Source organism: Tauraco erythrolophus, chromosome 2 (assembly GCF_009769465.1).
Source record: "Tauraco erythrolophus isolate bTauEry1 chromosome 2, bTauEry1.pri, whole genome shotgun sequence".
Lineage (NCBI taxonomy): Eukaryota > Metazoa > Chordata > Aves > Musophagiformes > Musophagidae > Tauraco > Tauraco erythrolophus.
In genome coordinates, this window is record NC_141466.1 from 51,780,477 (window position 1) to 51,800,705 (window position 20,229).

A 20,229-nucleotide genomic window follows, 5' to 3' on the forward strand; every position below is an offset into this window, starting at 1 on the left:
ATGACAGTCATCTCCATTTCTTCTGCAGTAAACCAGTAGTGATAGGTATTGCCACATGCAACTTGTCTCATATTTCTTAAATATCTATTATTAGGAATCTAGTATGGAGACATATTTTAGTGACTCTTTTTTACTGAGCAATGAAAAATGCTTGGGCAGCTAGCTTCTGTGGGACACCTTGCCTTTTCTAGCTAAAGCAGAAAGAGATGAGCCCGGTTTCCTTCAGAGACTGAAGCATCTAAACAAACACATGCAGTTCCTTCTAATGAATAATTGATTCCAAAATGACAGCTAAACTATTCTAGTAGTTTAAAAGTGAAAACAGAACACTCTTACCTCCTTTAGTCCAGGCAATAACAGGCTGGGGATAGCCTTGCGCTTCACAAGGGAAGTCAACGGTTTGTCCCTCAATCACTGTTTTGTCTTGAGGAGTGACCGTAAACTGAGGCAGAGCTACAGAAGAGAAAACAAACTGGTTTAAAAAAAAAAGCAACTGAAAAACTCACGACTGTCCGAAATTACATACCGTTTCCTGTGTGACTTGAATAGCTCGTATTGGTGGGAAAAGAGATGCTAATGGGATTCTGCTATTGTGATTGCTACAGGGCAGAGGGTTAGAGCAGCCACTTGTGCAACAGAAACATCTCCCTCACAACCTGGCCCTGGTGTCAGTGGAGGCCTTGGGAATCTACTGCCATAGATCCAAAATAAGAAGTATGCTAAGACTTGTAGAATCAAACACAGAGTGTTCCCTGGATTAAAAATACCTCCTTCTCTCTCAAAAAATCCTCAGCTAAATTGTGAAGAAAAATGCAATGTAGTCAAAACCATCCTCAGCTGCTTGTTTTTCTCTTTACATACAAGGATAGCAGTGAGTGGAGCATGGGCCAATTTCTGCAGTAACATCATGGCATTATCAGTGTGAGAACTAATTTGTTCAGCTCTCAAGACACAATCATCTATTGGTGAATAATTCATAGATTTCTAGGTTGGAAAAGACCTTAGAGATCATCGAGTCCAACCATCCCTAATCCCCATTAAACCATATCCTCAAGTAGCTCATCCACCCTATTCTTAAACACATCCAGGGATGGGGACTCAACCACCTCCCTGGGCAGCTTATTCCAGTGGCTGACAACCCTTTCAGAGAAGAAATACTTCCTAACATCCAACCTGAATCTCCCCTGACTAAGCTTATGCCCATTTCCTCTTGTTCTATCACCCATCACTAATGTAAAGAGCCCTTCCCCTACCTCCCCACCATCTTTTCTCAAGTATTTATAGGCCGTAATCAGGTCTCCCCTCAGCCTCCTCTTCTCCAGGCTAAACAGCCCCAACTCCCTCAGCCGCTCCTCATAAGTTTTATTTTCCAGCCCCTTGACCAGTTTAGTTGCCCTTCTTTGGACTCGCTCCAGGAGCTCAATATCTCTCTTAAAGCGAGGGGCCCAAAACTGGACACAATATTCCAGGTGCGGCCTCACCAGTGCCGAGTACAGGGGCAGGATCACTTCCCTGCTCCTGCTGGTCACACTATTCTTGATACATGCCAGTATCCCATTGGCCTTTTTGGCCACCTGGGCACACTGCTGGCTCATATCAAGCCGGTAGTCAACCAACACCCCCAGGTCCTTCTCCGCCAGGCAGCTCTCCAGCCACTCCTTCCCGAGCCTATAGCGATGCTTGGGGTTTTTATACCCCAAGTGAAGGACTCTGCACTTGGCCTTATTAAAGCTCATGCCATTGGCCTCAGCCCAACGATCCAGTCTGTTCAAATCCCTCTGAAGAGCCTCCCTACCCTCGAGCAGATCGACACAGCCTCCCAGCTTGGTGTCGTCCGCAAATTTACTGAGGGTACGTTCAATCCCCTCATCCAGGTCATTGATAAAGATGTTAAACAGAACTGGACCCAGCACTGAGCCCTGGGGAACCCCACTGGTGACCGGCCTCCAGCCGGATTTAGCCCCATTTACCACCACTCTTTGGGCCCGGCCATCCAGCCAGTTTTTAACCCAAAGGAGAGTGTACCTATCCAGGCCAGCAGTTACCAGTTTCTCCACCAGAACACTATGAGAAACTGTATCAAAGGCTTTACTGAGGTCCAGGAAAACTACATCCACAGCCCTTCCCTCGTCAACCAGGCGGGTCACCCTGTCATAGAAGGTGATCAGGTTTGATTGGCAAGACCTGCCTTTCATAAACCCATGTTGACTGGGCCTGATCACCCGGTTAACCTGTATGTGCTCATTAATAGCACTCAAGATAACCTGTTCCATGACTTTGCCCGTCACCGAGGTCAGACTGACAGGCCTGTAGTTCCCCGGATCCTCCTTCCGCCCTTTTTTGTAAATGGGGGTAACATCCGCCAGCCTCCAGTCCAGCGGAACTTCCCCAGTGAGCCAAGACTGCCCAAAGATAATGGACAGGGGTTTGGCAATGACATCCGCCAGCTCTCTCAGGACTCTCGGGTGGATACCATCAGGCCCCATAGACTTGTGGGCATCCAGCCGAAGGAGCAGATCCTTGACCCGTTCCTCTTGGATCACAGGAGCTTCGATCTGCTCTCCCTCCCTGCACTCAGACACCGAAGGCCAGCTCACCTGGGAACTGCTGACCTTATTATTAAAGACTGAGGCAAAGAAGGCATTAAGGACCTCAGCCTTGTCTTCATCCCTAGTGACTAACGTACCCCCTGAGTCCAGTAGGGGCTGGAGGTGATCTTTAGCCCTCCTTTTGTTATTAATATATTTATAGAAAGACTTTTTGTTGTCCCTTACGGAGCTGGCTAGTCTAAGTTCCAATTGGGCTTTTGCCTCCCTGATTATCTCCCTACATGTCCTAACTTCCTCCCTGTATTGATTCCTGGATGCCTGCCCATTCTTCCAAGACTTGTAGACATCCCTTTTTCTTTTGAGATGTTCCCAAATCTCCTTTGTTATCCAAGCTGGTTTTCTACCCCAGCGGCTCGACTTCCGGCACACAGGGACAGCTCGCTCCTGTGCCTCCAGAATTTCCTTTTTGAATAGTAACCATCCCTCCTGCACCCCCTTACCCTTGAGAGCTGTCTCCCATTGGACTTTGTTAACCAGACTTCTAAACAGCCCAAAGTCAGCTCTCCCAAAGTCCAGCTTGGCCGTTTTAGTGTTCCCCCTCCTAACTTCCCCTAGAATTGAGAATTCTATTATCTCGTGGTCACTAAGCCCCAGGCGTCCTCCAACCTTCACATCTCCCACAAGACCTTCTCTGTTCACAAACAGCAGGTCTAGGGGAGCTCCTTCTCTAGTCGGTTCACTAACCAGTTGTGAGAGGAAGTTGTCCTCCACACTCTGCAGGAACCGCCTAGACTGTTTCCTGACTGCCATGTTATACTTCCAACAAACATCAGGCAGGTTAAAGTCACCCATAAGGACAAGGGCTAGTGAGCGCGAGACTTCCCCCAGTTGTTTAAAGAATAGCTCATCAGTCTCACTGTCCTGATAGGGTGGCCTGTAGCAGATACCCACTACAATATCCGCCTTCATAGGCCCCTCTTTGATTTTCACCCACAGACATTCTACTAGGTCATCCCCAACATTTAACTCTAAACAGTTTAGATCTTCCCTTACATACAGGGCAACCCCACCACCCCTTCTACCTCTCCTATCCCTCCTGAAGAGTTTGTAGCCATCCATGGTAGCACTCCAGTTATACGAGTCATCCCACCATGTTTCAGTGATGGCAACTATGTCGTAGTTTCCCCGGATAGCAAGAGCTTCCAGTTCCTCTTGTTTATTGCCCATACTGCGTGCGTTAGTATAGAAGCACGTAAGTTGGGCTTTCGACCCCACAGCACCCCTAGGGGGGGAAGTTTTATTACCTGAGCTGTTATTTATGGGATTCTCTTTAACCTCTAGGCAACTTGTGTGTTGCTCTTGACTACACATATCACCCCCTACTATCACTGAGGCAGCAGGCCGAAGGCACCTGCCTACACTCCTTTCATCAGACAATGGAGGGCCGTCCTCGGCTATTAATCCTCTAAGTCTGACAATACCCCCCACCCCCTTCACATCTAGTTTAAAGCCCTGTTGATGATCTCAGCTAGTTCTGTAGCGAGCAGCCTTTTCCCCCGTGGAGACAAACCCGCCCCGTCCCTAGATAGAAGATCTGGCATTAAGGTCAGCCCGTGGTTAAAGAAGCCTAGGTTGTTTTCCTCACACCACTTTTGTAGCCAATTATTATGAATTATTATGTAGCCAATATTATTATAATTATTATGAATTATTATTATGAATTAGTATTATAATTATTATGAATTATTATTATGAATTATTATGTAGCCAATAATAAATGAACAAACCACACAGACAAGTTCTTTTGCATAGCTTGAAAAACTGAACTCATAAGAAAGCATTTGCAACCTAAACTGTTTGCCACCTAGAGATCTTAACAGAAGAACAGAAATAAACTGAAATTTCAAGGTTACTCAAAATGTTTTGCAAATAAAAGTTCCAGCATGAAAACACTTGCAAAAAATATTCTCCATATATATATAGGGGGCTTTTCATATATTTTTCTCAAAATACTTTCTATTCATACTACTGACACACAATACCAAAACTCTTGTCATCACAGTGAGTTAGAGTACTTTTACTTTTGTTTTGCAGAAGAGCTATGCTAACATCGCAAGTGGCAGAGTGATAGTTTCCATTAAACTCGGCAGAAAACGTTCCCATGTTCACTGAAGTGTCTACAAAAGAAAGGCAGCACAGAGTGTACTCAAAACTCCATTTCTAGTACTCCAGGTACAAATTCTAATTTCTAGGATTGCTGCCTGTTACTGAACAGTTTAATCCACCACAAACTTGACACTGCATGTTTATTCTTACAGGGAAACAAAACATAATAAGAAATAAACATTTCAAAACCTCAGTGATTAACATCTGAGAATAATCAATGAAACTTAACTTTCAGAGAATTAGTACATAATATCTTACTCTGAGTGAAATGTATAGCAGCTTTCCTATGGACTACGCTAGAATATTGTAATTAAAAGAAAAAGCTTACGGTGTAAGTTCGGCTCTGACGATTCAGAAAAAGACAAACCCCACAATTTAAAGTAATATACTCTTCCTAATACGTTTTACAGCGTGTCACTCCTAGTTTAACATTACTCACCTTGGACTATGATGTACGCAGTCGCATGGATGTTATCTATGCTGTTAGTTGCAAAACAGGTATACTCGCCACTGTCCTCCTGCTTCACATTTTGTATGTAAAGTCCTCCTGACGGAGTTATCGTGACGCGAGGGTCGCTAGGTAAAGGGGTTCTGTCGCCTTTGGTCCAGGTAATTCGCGGCTGAGGGTGCCCAGTTGCGCTGCACTCCAAGGTAACGCTCTCTCCAACTAGCACCTCGGTATTTTGTGGATGAATCACAAAACTTGGCCGGGCTGTGAGAAAAGAGCAATGTCTAAACATGACTTTCAGCTCACACAGCACTAATTTAGCTGAATATTGCAATAGTTTGGGGAATCTAAGGGGTTTTTAATAGCTCTGTTCCAATATGCTTCTAATCTTGGTGCAAAGTCTGCCTTGCTTTAAGCCTAATCTAGCTGCAGACATCTGTAAATATCAATCGATAAAAAAATAAAAGCTCATATAATTGCATTGGCGTTTTTTCTTAACTCCCTTTAAAAAAAAAATAAAATATTTCCTTTTCATTTCCTGATCTTTTTAAAGGCCTCTTCAGAGGCACAGATACTGAGACTCAGAAAAAAATACTGACTAAAAATTGCCCTAAGTGCACAAAAAGTCAAAACTGATTAAGCTACATTTTAGTAACTTTTCCCAACTACATGTGTGCTTTGCAGTGACATTTTAAGATCACCTGATGCTGAGTGTCAAAATAAATTTCTCACAGAAAGGTTTGGAATTCAAAAACATTACAGACCTGGAAAGGAATTCAGTCCTTGCAAACACGAAGCACTGGCTAGGCAGAGATTCAGGCTGAAAAGCTGAATCTATGAAATCCTATGCAGCAAGGATGGCTGCATAGGGTGTGCCAAAGCTTTCATGAGTGGTCTGTTCAGAAGTTTGCAGTTCTCAGGTATTCAGGGAGAATATTATAGCACTGAGCAACATTGTAATGCAACAGGCTCTTTTCCTAACCCTTCTACAAAGAGCCTACATGACCACCATCAGAATTGCATACTACAATAAAGATAATTTTAATTAAGTGGCTGATTTGTATTTTTGTTCTAGGGATATTATAACTTCATGATCTAGTTCTTAAAGATGCCCAAGCACAAGAAATCTACATGTCAAGAACATACATGAGCAACAGCATATTATCTTTTAGCAATATTATTATCAAAACAATTCTCTATCTGAATGCAAAATTCAGACTTGATGTTCTATACCTGGTGACTCAAAGTATCTTAGAGTAACTTCCTGAGTTTTCACTTCTCCGGCCACATTTTTTGCCATGCACTGGTAAATGCCTTGGTCTGTTTCTTGAGTATTCTGAATCATTAACGTGCCATCATCTAGCAAGTTTAGACGGGAATCTTCTTTCATACTGAGCTCATTACTGGGAAGAAAAGAATCTGCTGGAGTTAAACATTTAAATCACAAGCACAGAGAACTACCAAATAATAAATCCCAAAATATATTACCCCCAAAAAATTGGGCGATAAAAAAAACCAACCACAAATGTTTTACTGTGTTAAGTAAAATAATAGAACTTCTAGTTTTCTCCTAAAGAGAAAAAAAAAACAAAAACAAAAAAATGAACCATTTTGCTTATGCAAGTATTGCATCTTCAAAATGAAAAGCCAAAATACTTTTATGAGTAAATGCTTACAGAGAAAAAAGTGAATAAAATAGATATAGCTGGTCTCATTTTCTTTTAAGGCTTCTAACTGGCAAATCAATTTAAAATGTTTCTGCTGGAAGTATATCATTTAAATCTAACACTCAAGATACTTTCTACTAGGAGAGGCATTAGCTGCTATAAAACATCTTTATGACAACCTCTGTCTGGATTGCTCAAGGAACACAAATGAACCCGATTATAATTTGTACTGGTTTGAAATATAAGTTAAGATCAGGTGTTCAGGCTTTCTGTGATACTAACTAAGAATAGTTAAGGGTTTTTATTAAAGGAACTGTTTCTCACTCCATCCCTCACTACACGATAAAGAAAGCACAGAGGAGGGACGAGATCTCACCCCCTATGTACAAAACCCAGCCTGACTGCTGACCTATTCAACACACCGCTCAACAGGTCAATGGCTTTTGACTGAAATCTTGCCATATTCAACTACCTTGCAAAGAGCTTTGCTCTCATTCAGGCAGCCAGGAAACAAGCCAGAGTCAATAATCCCACACCCCAAGCTCAAATTTCTTCTTAAAACTCTTTCATATGTGTGAATATATGTTTTCTTTGTTTATTATAAAAAGTACATGAGCCAAGGAAAATTTTAATGGAATAATTATACCATCCGAGTTTAAGGTTCCGTTCTTGACATACTGCATAAATGCTGTACTCTCACTGTGCGTGGGGTTTGCTGATACCAGCATAAAGCTACAGACCAGGATTCTACGTTGTTCCATTTTATCAGCAACTAACAAACTAAAATGGTTCTTTTGCTAATATAAAATGTAAGGGAATTTATTTTCCAGATCAGGTTCTCCATTTGTATAAGAGCATTACCAAGCCAAATTCTGAATAAACTAGTGGTAAACTCACAATTCATGTGTCCATCGTAAATTTCCATCAGTTTAAGCGGGTGACGTGCTGCCACGTGGCTAGTTCAGCCATGCTCTGCCCAGCGCTGCTGGAGGGAGCCAGGCTCTGGGCAGAGCTTGAGCAGCCACTCTGCAGCAGGATGGCCCTTGGGCTGCTGAAAGACGCACATCCTTTACAGGTCCTTCCCTCTCCATCCCCTAAGCAATGAGGAGAAGCAATGGAGCAGGTTGCCCAGAGAGAGCTTGTGCCACCTCCGTCCTCGGAGGCTTTTAAGACTCAACTGGAAAAAGCAGCTTGGTATGATCATGCTTTGAGCAGAAGGCTGCAATGGAGACCTGCTGAGATCACCTCCAACCTGAATTACCCTACGGTCCTATGCTATGAGCACTTATCTGTCCTCCATGTATTGGTCTGGGGAGCCTGGAAACTGATATGCCTCTTTTCTCCTGCAATGGAGCTACACCTCAGAGGAAAGCTGTCTCCAAGGAGCTGGGGCTCAAGGAAGACCTCTAAAACCCCACTCTTATCTAGCTGGAGTCCTTTAAAAAACTAGCTTTTGCTCTGCCTCAAAATGTAATGCAAACAGACCTGCACAGAGTATGCAAACACTAGCTAAACCCACAAACCGCACGTGCAACACATCCATATTGGATTGCCTGGTTCTTACATAGAAATGATTCACAATTTTACAGGTGTGAGCAACTTTGCAGGTATAACTATGGTTGAAAATCTTACCAGTAGTATTACAGTCATAAATTAATATTTTCTAAAGTTATCAGCTCTTGAGTGTTTAGAATTACTAATACAACAGATCTAGGCCATTATTACATCACATACTTGTAATTATAATATGTTTTTGCTGTAACTGTTCCATACATTAGCAAGCAATGCGTGTGGACATGCACCCAGAAATGTACACACACCCACACAAACCTACATACATCGAGTTTCTCTCTTCCTCTTTTAAACTTACTTGTTTCGAAGCCAGATAATTTCTGGTTTAGGATTGCCTTCAGCTCGGCAAGTGAAGTACACTGTATTCCCTGAGGTAACGTCCACATCCTGAGGCTCTGATGTAATTCTTGGCCTCTCTGTATCAACAATAAAACATATAAGGAACTCTTACTTGTTTTAAAACTACTAAAGAATGGTTAATAAAAAATTTTCCATACACCTTGTAGAAAAATATTTTTCACAAATGTTTTAACTTAAAATATTTAGAAGCTTAATCAGGATTAAACCCACTTTTCCCTGTGCAAAAGCAACTGTGGGCTTTCCGACCTCCTCCATTGCTCCTTAGAAACTTTTAGCAGACTGGAAACGTATTGTGCAAATTTGTATCAGGTTCTAAAGTAGCTGTTTTATTTATTTGAACAGAGGCTCAATTTCCTTATGAAGGAAAAACTATAAAGCAGTAAGCGCAAGTGGCATTTAAAATAACTTCCTCTAGATAAGTATCAGTGCCTTAACCTGCCTCCTACAGAATAATTTTGTCCAGCTTGCTTCCTGCAGCTTCCATAGTCAGGCTCCTCAGATGTGCAGAGAGCTGGTAGGATGCCATGTGAACTATTCTTTCAACAAATCTCTTTTTACTATCTTTTTCAAAAACCTTGAAGATGCTTACAGGTATAATTCTCAGAACTACTTCCAATAAACAACCAATAGAACAGTTTACTGATTTTATATCTTGCCCTCATCATTGGCTGGGTGGGCAAATGCCCATCACGTGATGAGAAACCTGCATTTTGTTTTGAAACAGGAGAGGTGCCATGGCTGAGCCCTGGGATGCCCACAGGGCACAGCCTGGGCACCCCTAGCTGATGGAATACAAATGAAGAAAGAATTACAATAAAAGTGATTATCCATTAATCTTTCAGTGGTCGGATTTCAGTGCCTGTGCAGGGCACTCCTTGCAAGCACAGCGGAGTAAAAAAGAAATCCAGTGGCCCAATCCCAATAACATCAACAAGAGTTATAACATTAAGTCCTGCAAAATCAGGAGCAATTCTGTATGGTTTCTCTTCCCTGTACAGAAGGGAATAAAGGACACCAAACAATATTAACGTAACACCCAAAGACTCTAGCTGACAATCCTTTTATGATCAAACCTGATATACAAAAAGGAAAAATAAACTCTTTCTGGATAATCACATGTAGTTCCTCAATGAAAAATTTCAAACATGGCTGTAAATGTTTCATTAAAGACAGGCTGAGGGACAAAAGCAACCAGTTCTGTCAGAAAGAGACAGAAACTGAGAAGGAACACAGGGAGAGTTTCAAAAATAACCAATATCGACCAGAGCTGGTCAGCATTACTGAAGAGAACAGAAGAACAATTTCTAACAAAACCAAAAAAAAATACAGTTTAGGTACATTTAACACATTAAAGAAGCCAGCAGGAAGTAGCAAACCCACCACAGTTCAGTTCTTCTGGTGTAATCGTGGCCACGGATCTCCCCTGGATCCTTCGTGGATACTCACAGGTAGCTGCAGCTTGAGCGTTACCCGACTCCGCGTACGTCTTCAACAGCTCCGCCAGCCACAGGATTTCACAGTCACAGTGAAGAGCGTTTGAATCCAAACGCCTGTACAAAACAAGAAGCAGCCACAACACTTGTTCACAAGCTTTGACTATTTTGCTAGGATCAAAATGGTTCTGCAATTCCAGCAGTGCCTTTATCTGTGAATACAGGCAACGGGCAATATGGAGTACAGGTGACGGTCACTTGCCTATATTCATTCTGGTAGTCTTTATTACAAAAATGTGTATTATTTTTACTGCATGGGTAGGACTGTGTTCAACATAGCAAGCACCTAAACGTTTCTTTTTTAACCCCAGCATTCAGTGAATAAATCAGATTTTGTTTAAATGTTACACAAGCTTTGTTTAAATAAGGAACTCATACCATTCTCTACAATTTTTTTTCTGTTTAATACTTATTACTGTAATAACTTCACAGCTAATCTGACATTTTTACAACTTCCCATTTTGCTGATCAGGCAAATGAGACAAAGGCCCACAGTTTTACTTAAGCATTAAGCTCTTGTTGAGTTCAATGGGTCAGTAACTTTGTAAAACACCTGCCTACTGCGGATAACGAGAACCCACAAATTCAGTTGACTTTCCTTCCAGTACTTGAGGGCCCTGTTACTACACGAAGCACCACACTTTCTGGTGGAGGGCCCTGAAGGAAAACATAACATTAAGTACAGAAATCTGTACCATTAAATATATCTACATATAGATTGGAAATAAAGTTGCACAGAAAAGCAACCTCAGTTTGGTGTATCTCTGCGGATAGAAACCTTTTAAATCTTTTGTCTTTTACTATTTCTTTAAACTCTTGCACAAACACCCAGATATTATTTCTTCCCTGTTCTCCTATGAAAAATAGGCAAGAACAAGGAAAACTATTTTAAAAGTTACTGTACAAATGTCTTCTAGTATATCAGATGTTACTGGTAGAACTTAAATCCAGAAGATGAAAGTCATGATGCGACCTTTAGAGATAAGCTGTCCCAGGTCAAAGGACACCAGGTCAGTATAGCCCAGTGTCCTGTTCCAGTAATAGCCACTATTAAAATTCCCCTTTACCTAGGAATTATGTGGTATGAGTGAAGCAGCTACTACTGCAAGGTGCATACATCATCAAAATTTACTTTATTCTGCCTTTCACCTGCAGCTGAAGGTATAGTTTCACAACTGTCCTAACCCAGCAGGACAGTCTTCCTGCCACAGCCCTTGCGATCTCTTTTCCCGGTAGAGTTGGTGCTGAGATTCGCTGCACAGCACACCCTCTGTCGTCCTCCCAGAGAGTGGGGTATGAATGCGTCACTGCCTTTCTCCAAATGGCAGTCTTGGGTAATTTAAAGAATTATCCTAGATCAGAGGAGATGTGACATGAGGGATAGAAAAACCTCTGAAAGTCATCTTACTATGGTACTCTTATTGAATTCAAGCTTTCAAATACTACTAAAGGACTAAGAAGCCTCTAATTTTCCAAGTTAACAGCACTTCAAGAAGAATTGGCTTCTGCAGTTGCTTTTCAAAGTAATATCTATATTCTTAAACCATCAAGCACCTTTTTATAACCATGTTTTTATCATCAGATAAGGATGACAAGTAAAACAATTAAAAGAAAATATCAAAATAATAAATATTGAAAGCCATCATAGAAGAATCACCCAGTAAGACATAGATAAGAGGCGGAGACACCTCCCCAAAACAAAAAAATAACCAAGAAGCATTCATGTATATTATTTAGTCTACAAAACAATACCCTATGATTACAAATAATTCCAAGACAGGAAACAAACATGATTTAGTCAATCACTAAAGACAGTAGGATACAAAGCAAAGGTCTCATCTACATACGTACTAGAGTACAGCTTAGGAAAAATTATTTAATATTTAAAGCAATTACAAAATTAAAGGCATTTGCAAAGAAGTAAAATATTGCAAGATGAGATATAGTATAATGAGATTATTTAAACTTTCTTTAGTTCAATAATAATTCAATTTACTTACAGTCTCTTCATAGATTCTAAGTGACTAAATGTTCCAGGAATCAAATGAGCTATTCTGTTGTTATGCAAAAATCTGTCAAAAAGCACATAAATATGCATGTAATAATTCAGACTGACTTACATTTACATTCTTCTGAAAGTCCTTTAATAGAAAGTAATTTTACAAAAAAGAAAAAAAAATTGAACTTTTTTCAGCAATTCATTGGCTGCTATTTTTAAGTGGCTTCTAAGGTGTATTTGGTGTGTCCATATGGGGAAAAAGAAGCCATAAAAAGAGAAAGTAACACAAAGGAAGGGAATTCATAAGCATTCAAATGAAAAACTAAAAAAAAAAAAAAAAAAGGCATAATATAAACCTACTTCTTCATTCATAACATTTATTTTAGGTCAAATATTGATCACAGCTCTTTGGGAAATAGTTTTGCAATAGAAAAATATACCACAGGTAATGCTCACTTCTGCATGCCTCTAGGGTCAGTCTGACCAAAGACTATCTAGTAGATACAATAAAAAATTTAGATTAAAAATAATCTATGGAAATGATAAAAATATTATTCTCCAGTTTCAAATATTTGATTCAACTTAAACAAAGCAGCAAGCTGACTTCTGAATCTTACCCCAAGAAAAACAAACTTACAGCCTTTCAAGTTTTGGAAGATGGGTAAAGGATTCAGGTTCCAACGTTTCTATTTGATTAAAGTGCAGATACCTGCGAACATGTTAAACAAAAAGAAAAATATTGAAACAGTTTACTTAAAGAAGCTGAAATATTATAAAGCATTTGTTATTTTTACACACTGTTTACACATCTAAATGGTAATAGTGATGTAGTGGCTTAACCTTTTGTTATCATCTGAATCCTGTACCTGAATCTGAGAAATACAAGACATGACAAACAAGAAGGGTTTGCAGACCACTAAATAGTGCACGTGTCTGTGTCTGTGTGTGTATCTGTACATATATATGCAAAAAGAATTCTTTGAAAACCATTACTCTGGAGGTTTTGGAGATAATACTTTGAACGCTCTTTTGCCAAGTCTAATTTTCATTAGTAGTCATACTCAAATAAACATATATAGAAGAAAGAAATCTATGGGTTTTTTACAGGAAAATGTTGCAGGTGTTTAGAAAAGATTTACAGTTTCCAACAGAACCACTTTTTTGTGGGCAACTGTCTTCATTGCTATCACACTGAGTGAAAATTTCAAAAGACGCTGAGAAGTAACCTGCTGTAGACCATAAATACGGGCATTTAAAGCTATGAACGCTCTCAAAAGCTCAAAAATTCATAATATAAAAACAAGTTTGATTGAACCGCTTTTAGACAAAGGGCTTCCCAGCAACTGGTGTATAATTAACCACCACAGCTGTGCTCTGTTTGATGCTCTGTTGATGCTTATGTAAGCTATTAATATTACACAGCAACAAATATTACACAGCTGTTAATCCTGTAAAACGGAAAAAGCCCAACATAACAAGACAGTTAACCAGATTATTAATCTGTAACTGCTGCGAAAATGAACTGCAAAGTCAGGATCATTCCAGCCTTAACTATGTCATGGAGGTACTCCATTACCTTGCAGACGAGAAAACAAGAAGTAATTGATAAGACTTGCACAAGGAACTGTGAAAATTATTTAGAGACATTGGATCCTGATTATATCCAAACGTATCCAAACCTCCTAAAGTTTCCTATTTGACCTCTGACAAACTCAGAAACATCTGGAGTACGTGCATATACAGAAATCACCGTAGGCTAAGAAAGAAAAAGCCCATCACTTAAACACAAAGAGAAAATCTCAGACCCCAAAATCTCCCAAAAAATCAATCCTTCAGCATGAAAAGTAAAAGGAGAAAGGAATTCCCTTGCGTTGAAACACCACACATGCTCTACTCCCTGACCCGAGCCAAACGGTCGCTGCAGAGAGAGGGACGCGGGAGCGAGCGGCGACGCCAGCAGAGCGGCTGCAGCGAGCCCTGGCAGGCACGTGCGGCGGGGAAGCCAGGCGCGTGCCTGGCAGCCTCCCAGATCCCCCGCCAGCAGCAGAACGGCCTGAGCCGAGCCAGCGAGCCATGCCAGGGAGCAGTGAATGGGGACCACAGAAAAAGTCAATAAACCAGCACGAATGTGATCAGGCACATCGGAGCATCAAGCCCGCTTACTGCCAGGGCAACGCGTGGCTGTGTATCGTGGCGAGCACAGGGTGTGATCCTGTTTGCATAAGGGAAGAAGAAGTGCGTAATCACGCTAAGGCCTGCCAGTCTTCCGCTCCCTTTTGAAAATACCAGCCAATTTCATCTAAATTCAAAAGACACACACCTCAAAGGCAGACACTTCCTGTAAGGTTCATTCGAATCGCCAGCGGAGAGAAGAGAGACCTCTGTCAGGTCCACGTCTGAGGAAGGACCACCAGGGCTCGCCAGGAGCCAGGGCTCTGCTCGTCAGGAGCCAAGGCTCTGCTCACCAGGAGCCAGGGCTCTGCTTGCCCACCTCCCCAGCATCAGCAGTGGGGCAAGGCAAGGTGGGGATCACTGCAGTGAAAGTGGGTGAAGGGAAAAAAGAGGCACAACTATAGGGTTTGTTACTTCTTCTGAAGCATCTTTGGTTTGGGAAAAAATTATATGCACTACTTCTCATGCAGCCTTTTTAACTTCGTTAATTCTACTTGCATTTTTATGATTCATGAGGCATCTTGCAAACTAATCTATCTTCCCAATAAATTAATCTCTTGTACTTTTTTGGCACTGACAAGGCAAGATTTGTAGGTACAAGTAACAGCTTTTACTAGAACAACAAATAATGTTGGTAAAAGCAGGCACACAACCTCTTCCTCAGGTCCATGGATCAGAGGTGAGATTAGCAAAGAGAGAAAAAGAAAGGACACCTCTCTCAGATGGTTTAAGTGATGTATACATCATTAAACTCAAAGCAACAGCTCATAACTGCTGTTCAGTATTCAAGACTACTGTAATTAGAGATATAAAGAAGACTTCATGTGCCTGAAAACTCATCTTGTTTTTTCAACTAAATTAATCAGTCTAATAGAAACAATACTTCTGTTATAAACCTTGCTTTGTCTACAACCTCAAATCATCACAGACACAACTACAATCATTCAGGTGCTGAAGCACATTAAAACAGTTAACTTCACCTCATCAGAAACCATGCTGCCTAAAGTAGCTCAAAAAATCAAATCATGCATCCAACTGGAAAATACTCTTAACTGCTACTATGACAAGTTAGTTGGGTTTTGTAGGTCTTTAAATTATGACCTCAGTAAAGTCCTGAGCAACTTATCAGGCAATTTATGAACAGAATGAGTTGTTAAATATATGGACAAACTAATCAGCAACAAGTGTAATTCTAAAAAAATAGATGCATAAACCAGATGGCATTATAAGTCTACAACAAAAAGAATAAAAAAATCTTTTGCATTACGACCTACAGTTTAATCGTGTTTTATCACTTAGGTTTATCACATACAGTCTTTTCTTCTACATATCACAGGAATGCTTTTTTAAAGTATTTTTAATATTTTAATTGAGAATTTCTTGGACTGGAAATTCACTTTAAAGATAATCATATTCAGGAAATGATCTCACACCAAGATGTCTTTATAGACATCCTTTATGTTCAGAGTATAAAATGCTCTTAAAAATAGGAGTATGATGCAATGAATTTGATATTAAAAAGACTTTCATAATGGAAATTTAAAGAAAAAGCATGCAAGAGTGATTTTTAAATACTCCTGTGTCTTCCTTTTTTGATTCCTAATTCACAATAAAAGATGAAACAAAGGGAAAGAAAATATTTGAAGGGTAAAAAAAAAAAAGCCCAAATCAAAAAGACCAAGAGGAAGATAAAGATTTGATCAAATAAGCATGGTACAGATTTTCTCTTTGTTATTATTAGTCTTGGACGACGAACATTTACAGTAAAATTCAGTCCCAGTGGCATTTTTCACAGAACTAAATTTAGAATTTTTTTTATATATATATATATATATATATATATATTATGGAAGCCTCTCTTTAAAAACTTTGAAAATAAGACTAGATAAATATCTGTTTCCAGTCATCTAGGTTTGTTGTCCCTAGCTGATCTTATTTTAGAATAATAAGGATGTACTTCTCAAGGCCCTTTTCATATCTTTTGGGTTTGTTTGTCTGTTTATTAACTAATTCTCCTTCATTATTGCTTACCACAGGTCTTTTTATCAGCAGTGAGACTTTAATGTGGCTCTACTGTGTTAAATGTGCATAACTGCTCACATACAGTTATACAAAAAACAAGAACTCTTTGTAATATAAAACTTAAAAAAATTCATAGCAACATTTCAAAACTACTGAAAATTGAATGGAGGGAAATAAAATTAATATAACAAGCTTCATTACTATATGTAACACAACGTTTTCCCTAACATTCATTTTCCCTAAAATGTGTACATGCGTACACAAACTACGGCATAACTCTAATAACAGCTTATGAAGGGTAAAATTAGTATGTTAATATGAAAGTTAAAAGAAAGTGAATAATTAGTATTCCACTAAGATTAGGTAAACGGATTTAAATAATTCCATTAGTATTTGGGGATCCCACTAGTCAAGGACTGCAAAGAAGACTTCTTGTTCCTGATATATACAGCTCTTAAGATGAGAACTCAAAAAATATAGTAGATACTTGGAAGAAAAGCAACGAACACACATCTGGAACAGACTGCTTTTAGAGCTCAATCTTGCAATCCAGATACAGCAAAACTGTGCTCTCCCAAGCCAGGTATTTGTGACCTTTCAGGTGGAATTCAGGTTCAGTTGTCTAAGCACAGGCATATAGAGGCATACAGCGGTTGTCTAAGCACAAGCATACAGAGGCAGCTTTCGTTGCCTTTGGGGTGCTCTAGCTGCCTTCCGGCTGCTGCTCCAAAAAAAAAGTTTCCTGAAGCTTTGTGTTGCATTTGCCAGACTCAAACATATGTCTTGCAGATTTAACAGGGTCTAAACTGGTACTAAGCGGCTACTTTTCATCAGCTGACTTTCTCCCTTCATGCCCTGCCATGACTGAAGAGTTAAGTGACGAAATATGTACGGCTCAGTGTGTGAGCATCTAAAACTGCCAAGTTTTTTTCAGAATTTACTCTAGCAAAAGCTAGTTTCAAGATCTGATTCAAGGTTCTTACTCCTTTGGCAGAAATTTCCAGAGAAAGAGATATTTCTTCTACATCAGCAGCTAAGAATTCTGTCACGGAGGTTTAAGAAGGATCCTGCCAACCGCAGTTAATACCGGGTGTTCTCTTCCCTTACACATTCAGCAGGCCTCTTAAATCACACTGTATTTACAATTTCTCTCAAAGAATAACAATAAAAAAACCCAAAACAAAACCCAGAAAAGCGTTTGCTTTGTTGCTCTTTTTTTTTTAAAAAAAAAGCAACGATCGTTTTCATCCTACTTCATTGGAGTAGAAGAAATTACTACGAATCAAGTCTTTCCCTGAGATATGGACAACAGCATCTACTTCTGAGAACTCTGCTGAGCATTGAGAAGAGCGTTCGGCTGAGTCAATACATTCAGTAGCAAAATGTGTTTGATAACTTAAGGTCATAGAAGTCTGAAATGCAGAAAACATCGACTGGGTAGTCGATACAGTCCCAAACTGAAGTCAGAGAACTTGGGAACTTGTTCACAAAGACTAACTTTTGTCTTGTGAAAATAGTTTTTCTCCAAAGATAATGTGACAAAACAGACTCGGTAAAGTCAGAATCTATTTTTATGCTAAATACACATAAACAACAAATCTCTCATGAACTACAAATCTTAATTAATATCTTCAATTAAATTTATTTCCAGGCCTGCCACTGGCTTCTCGTGCTCCCATTTTCCCACCTGGCGAGACTTCTTTTTAAGATCTGCCCAGGAGAGGGACTCTAAAAGAAGCGAGCTTTCTGATGCGCACCAAGGAGGGCAATAACCCTCCCCAGCAGCTCACCAGACCAGCCGTAGGCACTGCTTGCAGAAACTGATGCCATGACACAAGGGCAGTCACTGAGCAGTGACTGTGCCAGCCTCCGTTCTCCTACTTGCCAGCTAGAGATGAGACTCGAACCGTGTTTAAAACTCAACTTCATACAGAGTAACATCGATGACTCAAGTTTGAGCTTAAGCTGACACAGTGCAGTATCCCTGCAGGCAGAGAGGCTTAACTGCAACCTAGCAGAAAAGTACCTTCAGAAGCTCTTAATATTCCAAAGTGGTTTATGTTTTTCAGCCATAACGTAGATCAACAGGAAATAGAGCAAAAGAAAAAAGGAGAAATGTTGCCACTTGCAGTGTATCAGGCTTGTGGCATGGGGAAGAATCTTATTTTGGAAGAATTAGTAATTCAATAAATGGGCCTCAATATTTAAAATTCTACACAGAAAATAAGAATTGCTATTAGCATGCAAGTAAGCCCTACCAGTTGCTCTCAATATGCTGCAGTAATAATTTCTAGAGTAGGAGGAAGAGGAAGAGAAAGGCATTAAGGAAATAAATGACATTTATATATGCTTTATAATTACCACTTTTGTTTTATATAGAAGCTTTCCTTCAAAAGGCATCTATTGCCTTCTAAAATGAGCATGTATTCTTTTGTACCCATCGGAAGTGTCATTTTATTTCAGATACACACTACGTCCACTAATATCCACTAGAGGTTTATAGCAACAGGGAAACTGGTACATATTATAGAAAACTTGTGATACACTCATATCCGCCAGGAGCTGCAAAATATATGTTGTCCCTAGAAGAAAGACGTTTAGCCCCCAAAATGCTACACAACTCATTGATCTAGTACTGTTATTAGGCAGTCAAACTGTAAAATAGCTATGTATTTATAGCTCTTTCTGTTTTTCTAGACATTACCACAATGAACGTACAGCAATGTTTTCTGATTTTAAAACAAAATACAGTTAAACTAAATGGAATCAACACAATGTTTTTGTCATGCTAAGGACTACATTTGTCATTCTTTTTCAATAAAATTATTCTTCAGTCACTATACAGGAAAAGGAGTATGATTTTAATCAATCTTTCTAGAAGACATTACTGAAACATCTACATTACAAACAATGAACTTTCTTACTTTTTAAACGTCTGTATATGGCAATGATTAACATATATCAATAATAGTAAGGTCTTAATTTTAGAATCTCTTCTTGTTTTAAACTATACCGAAACTGGGTTAAACTTCAAGAGACTAATTCAGCTTCAGTTATGCTGCATAAAACAAAGTAACTGCTGCAGTCAAAGGAATTGCAATTTTATAAAAACCTACAGAAATGAAATCAGAATTTCTCTCTAAGCAATACACATTAGTGTCAACATTTTCCACAATAATGCTGTTCCTTCATCAAAGCTATGTAAAAATGTACAGGGACACCGGGAACGCAAATCACAAATAAAAGACAAACACAGAAATGAGGAATTTGACACAGAGATCAACTGTGCATTTTGACATGCAAATGACTGTGGGGCTCTCTGCCTAACAACCCAGGGCGTGCAGACATGCAGAGCATGCAGGCAGGATGGATGGATCAAGGCGTGCACTTTTCCTCTGCGGGGGAACCATGGAGATGACAGCACAGAAGAGAAAAGGCACTTACAGTTGTTCTAGAGAGGCAAGTCCTTTAAATGCTTGCCTGTCAATTGACTGGATTTCATTCTTGTACAAATAGCTGAAACAAGAAACAATCAGTAATATTAGTACACAAACAAGAGCTACATGAAGGTGGAAAAGAAGAATTAAGTTGACACGTGAAGACAGTTTCTCAACTACATATTAGGAAAAAAATACAAAACGAAAACTAAACACATACACATAAAAATACTTTGTCCTTGAAATTTCATCCCAAACGTTTACCAGGAAAGACAAAACTGTGGGGCCCTGTAGGCCCTGAGGCTGTCTCCCGGATGGTCTCAGGCTTCCCAGTGCTCACTGTT

General features: G+C 39.8%; 1 protein-coding gene across 1 annotated transcript in view; it reads right to left on the reverse strand.

Moving 5' to 3' along the window:
- Positions 1 to 20,229, reverse strand: part of PXDN (peroxidasin) — a 93,672-nt gene that overhangs the window by 34,868 nt on the left and 38,575 nt on the right. The window contains exons 4-11 of the mRNA XM_086608353.1: positions 19,893 to 19,964; positions 12,892 to 12,963; positions 12,256 to 12,327; positions 10,143 to 10,312; positions 8,701 to 8,818; positions 6,397 to 6,566; positions 5,155 to 5,427; positions 337 to 453 (exon numbers count right to left, since the gene is read on the reverse strand). Of these exons, the coding sequence (XP_086464479.1) occupies positions 337 to 453; positions 5,155 to 5,427; positions 6,397 to 6,566; positions 8,701 to 8,818; positions 10,143 to 10,312; positions 12,256 to 12,327; positions 12,892 to 12,963; positions 19,893 to 19,964 (1,064 nt within the window). The remainder of the gene's footprint in view (positions 1 to 336; positions 454 to 5,154; positions 5,428 to 6,396; positions 6,567 to 8,700; positions 8,819 to 10,142; positions 10,313 to 12,255; positions 12,328 to 12,891; positions 12,964 to 19,892; positions 19,965 to 20,229) is intronic.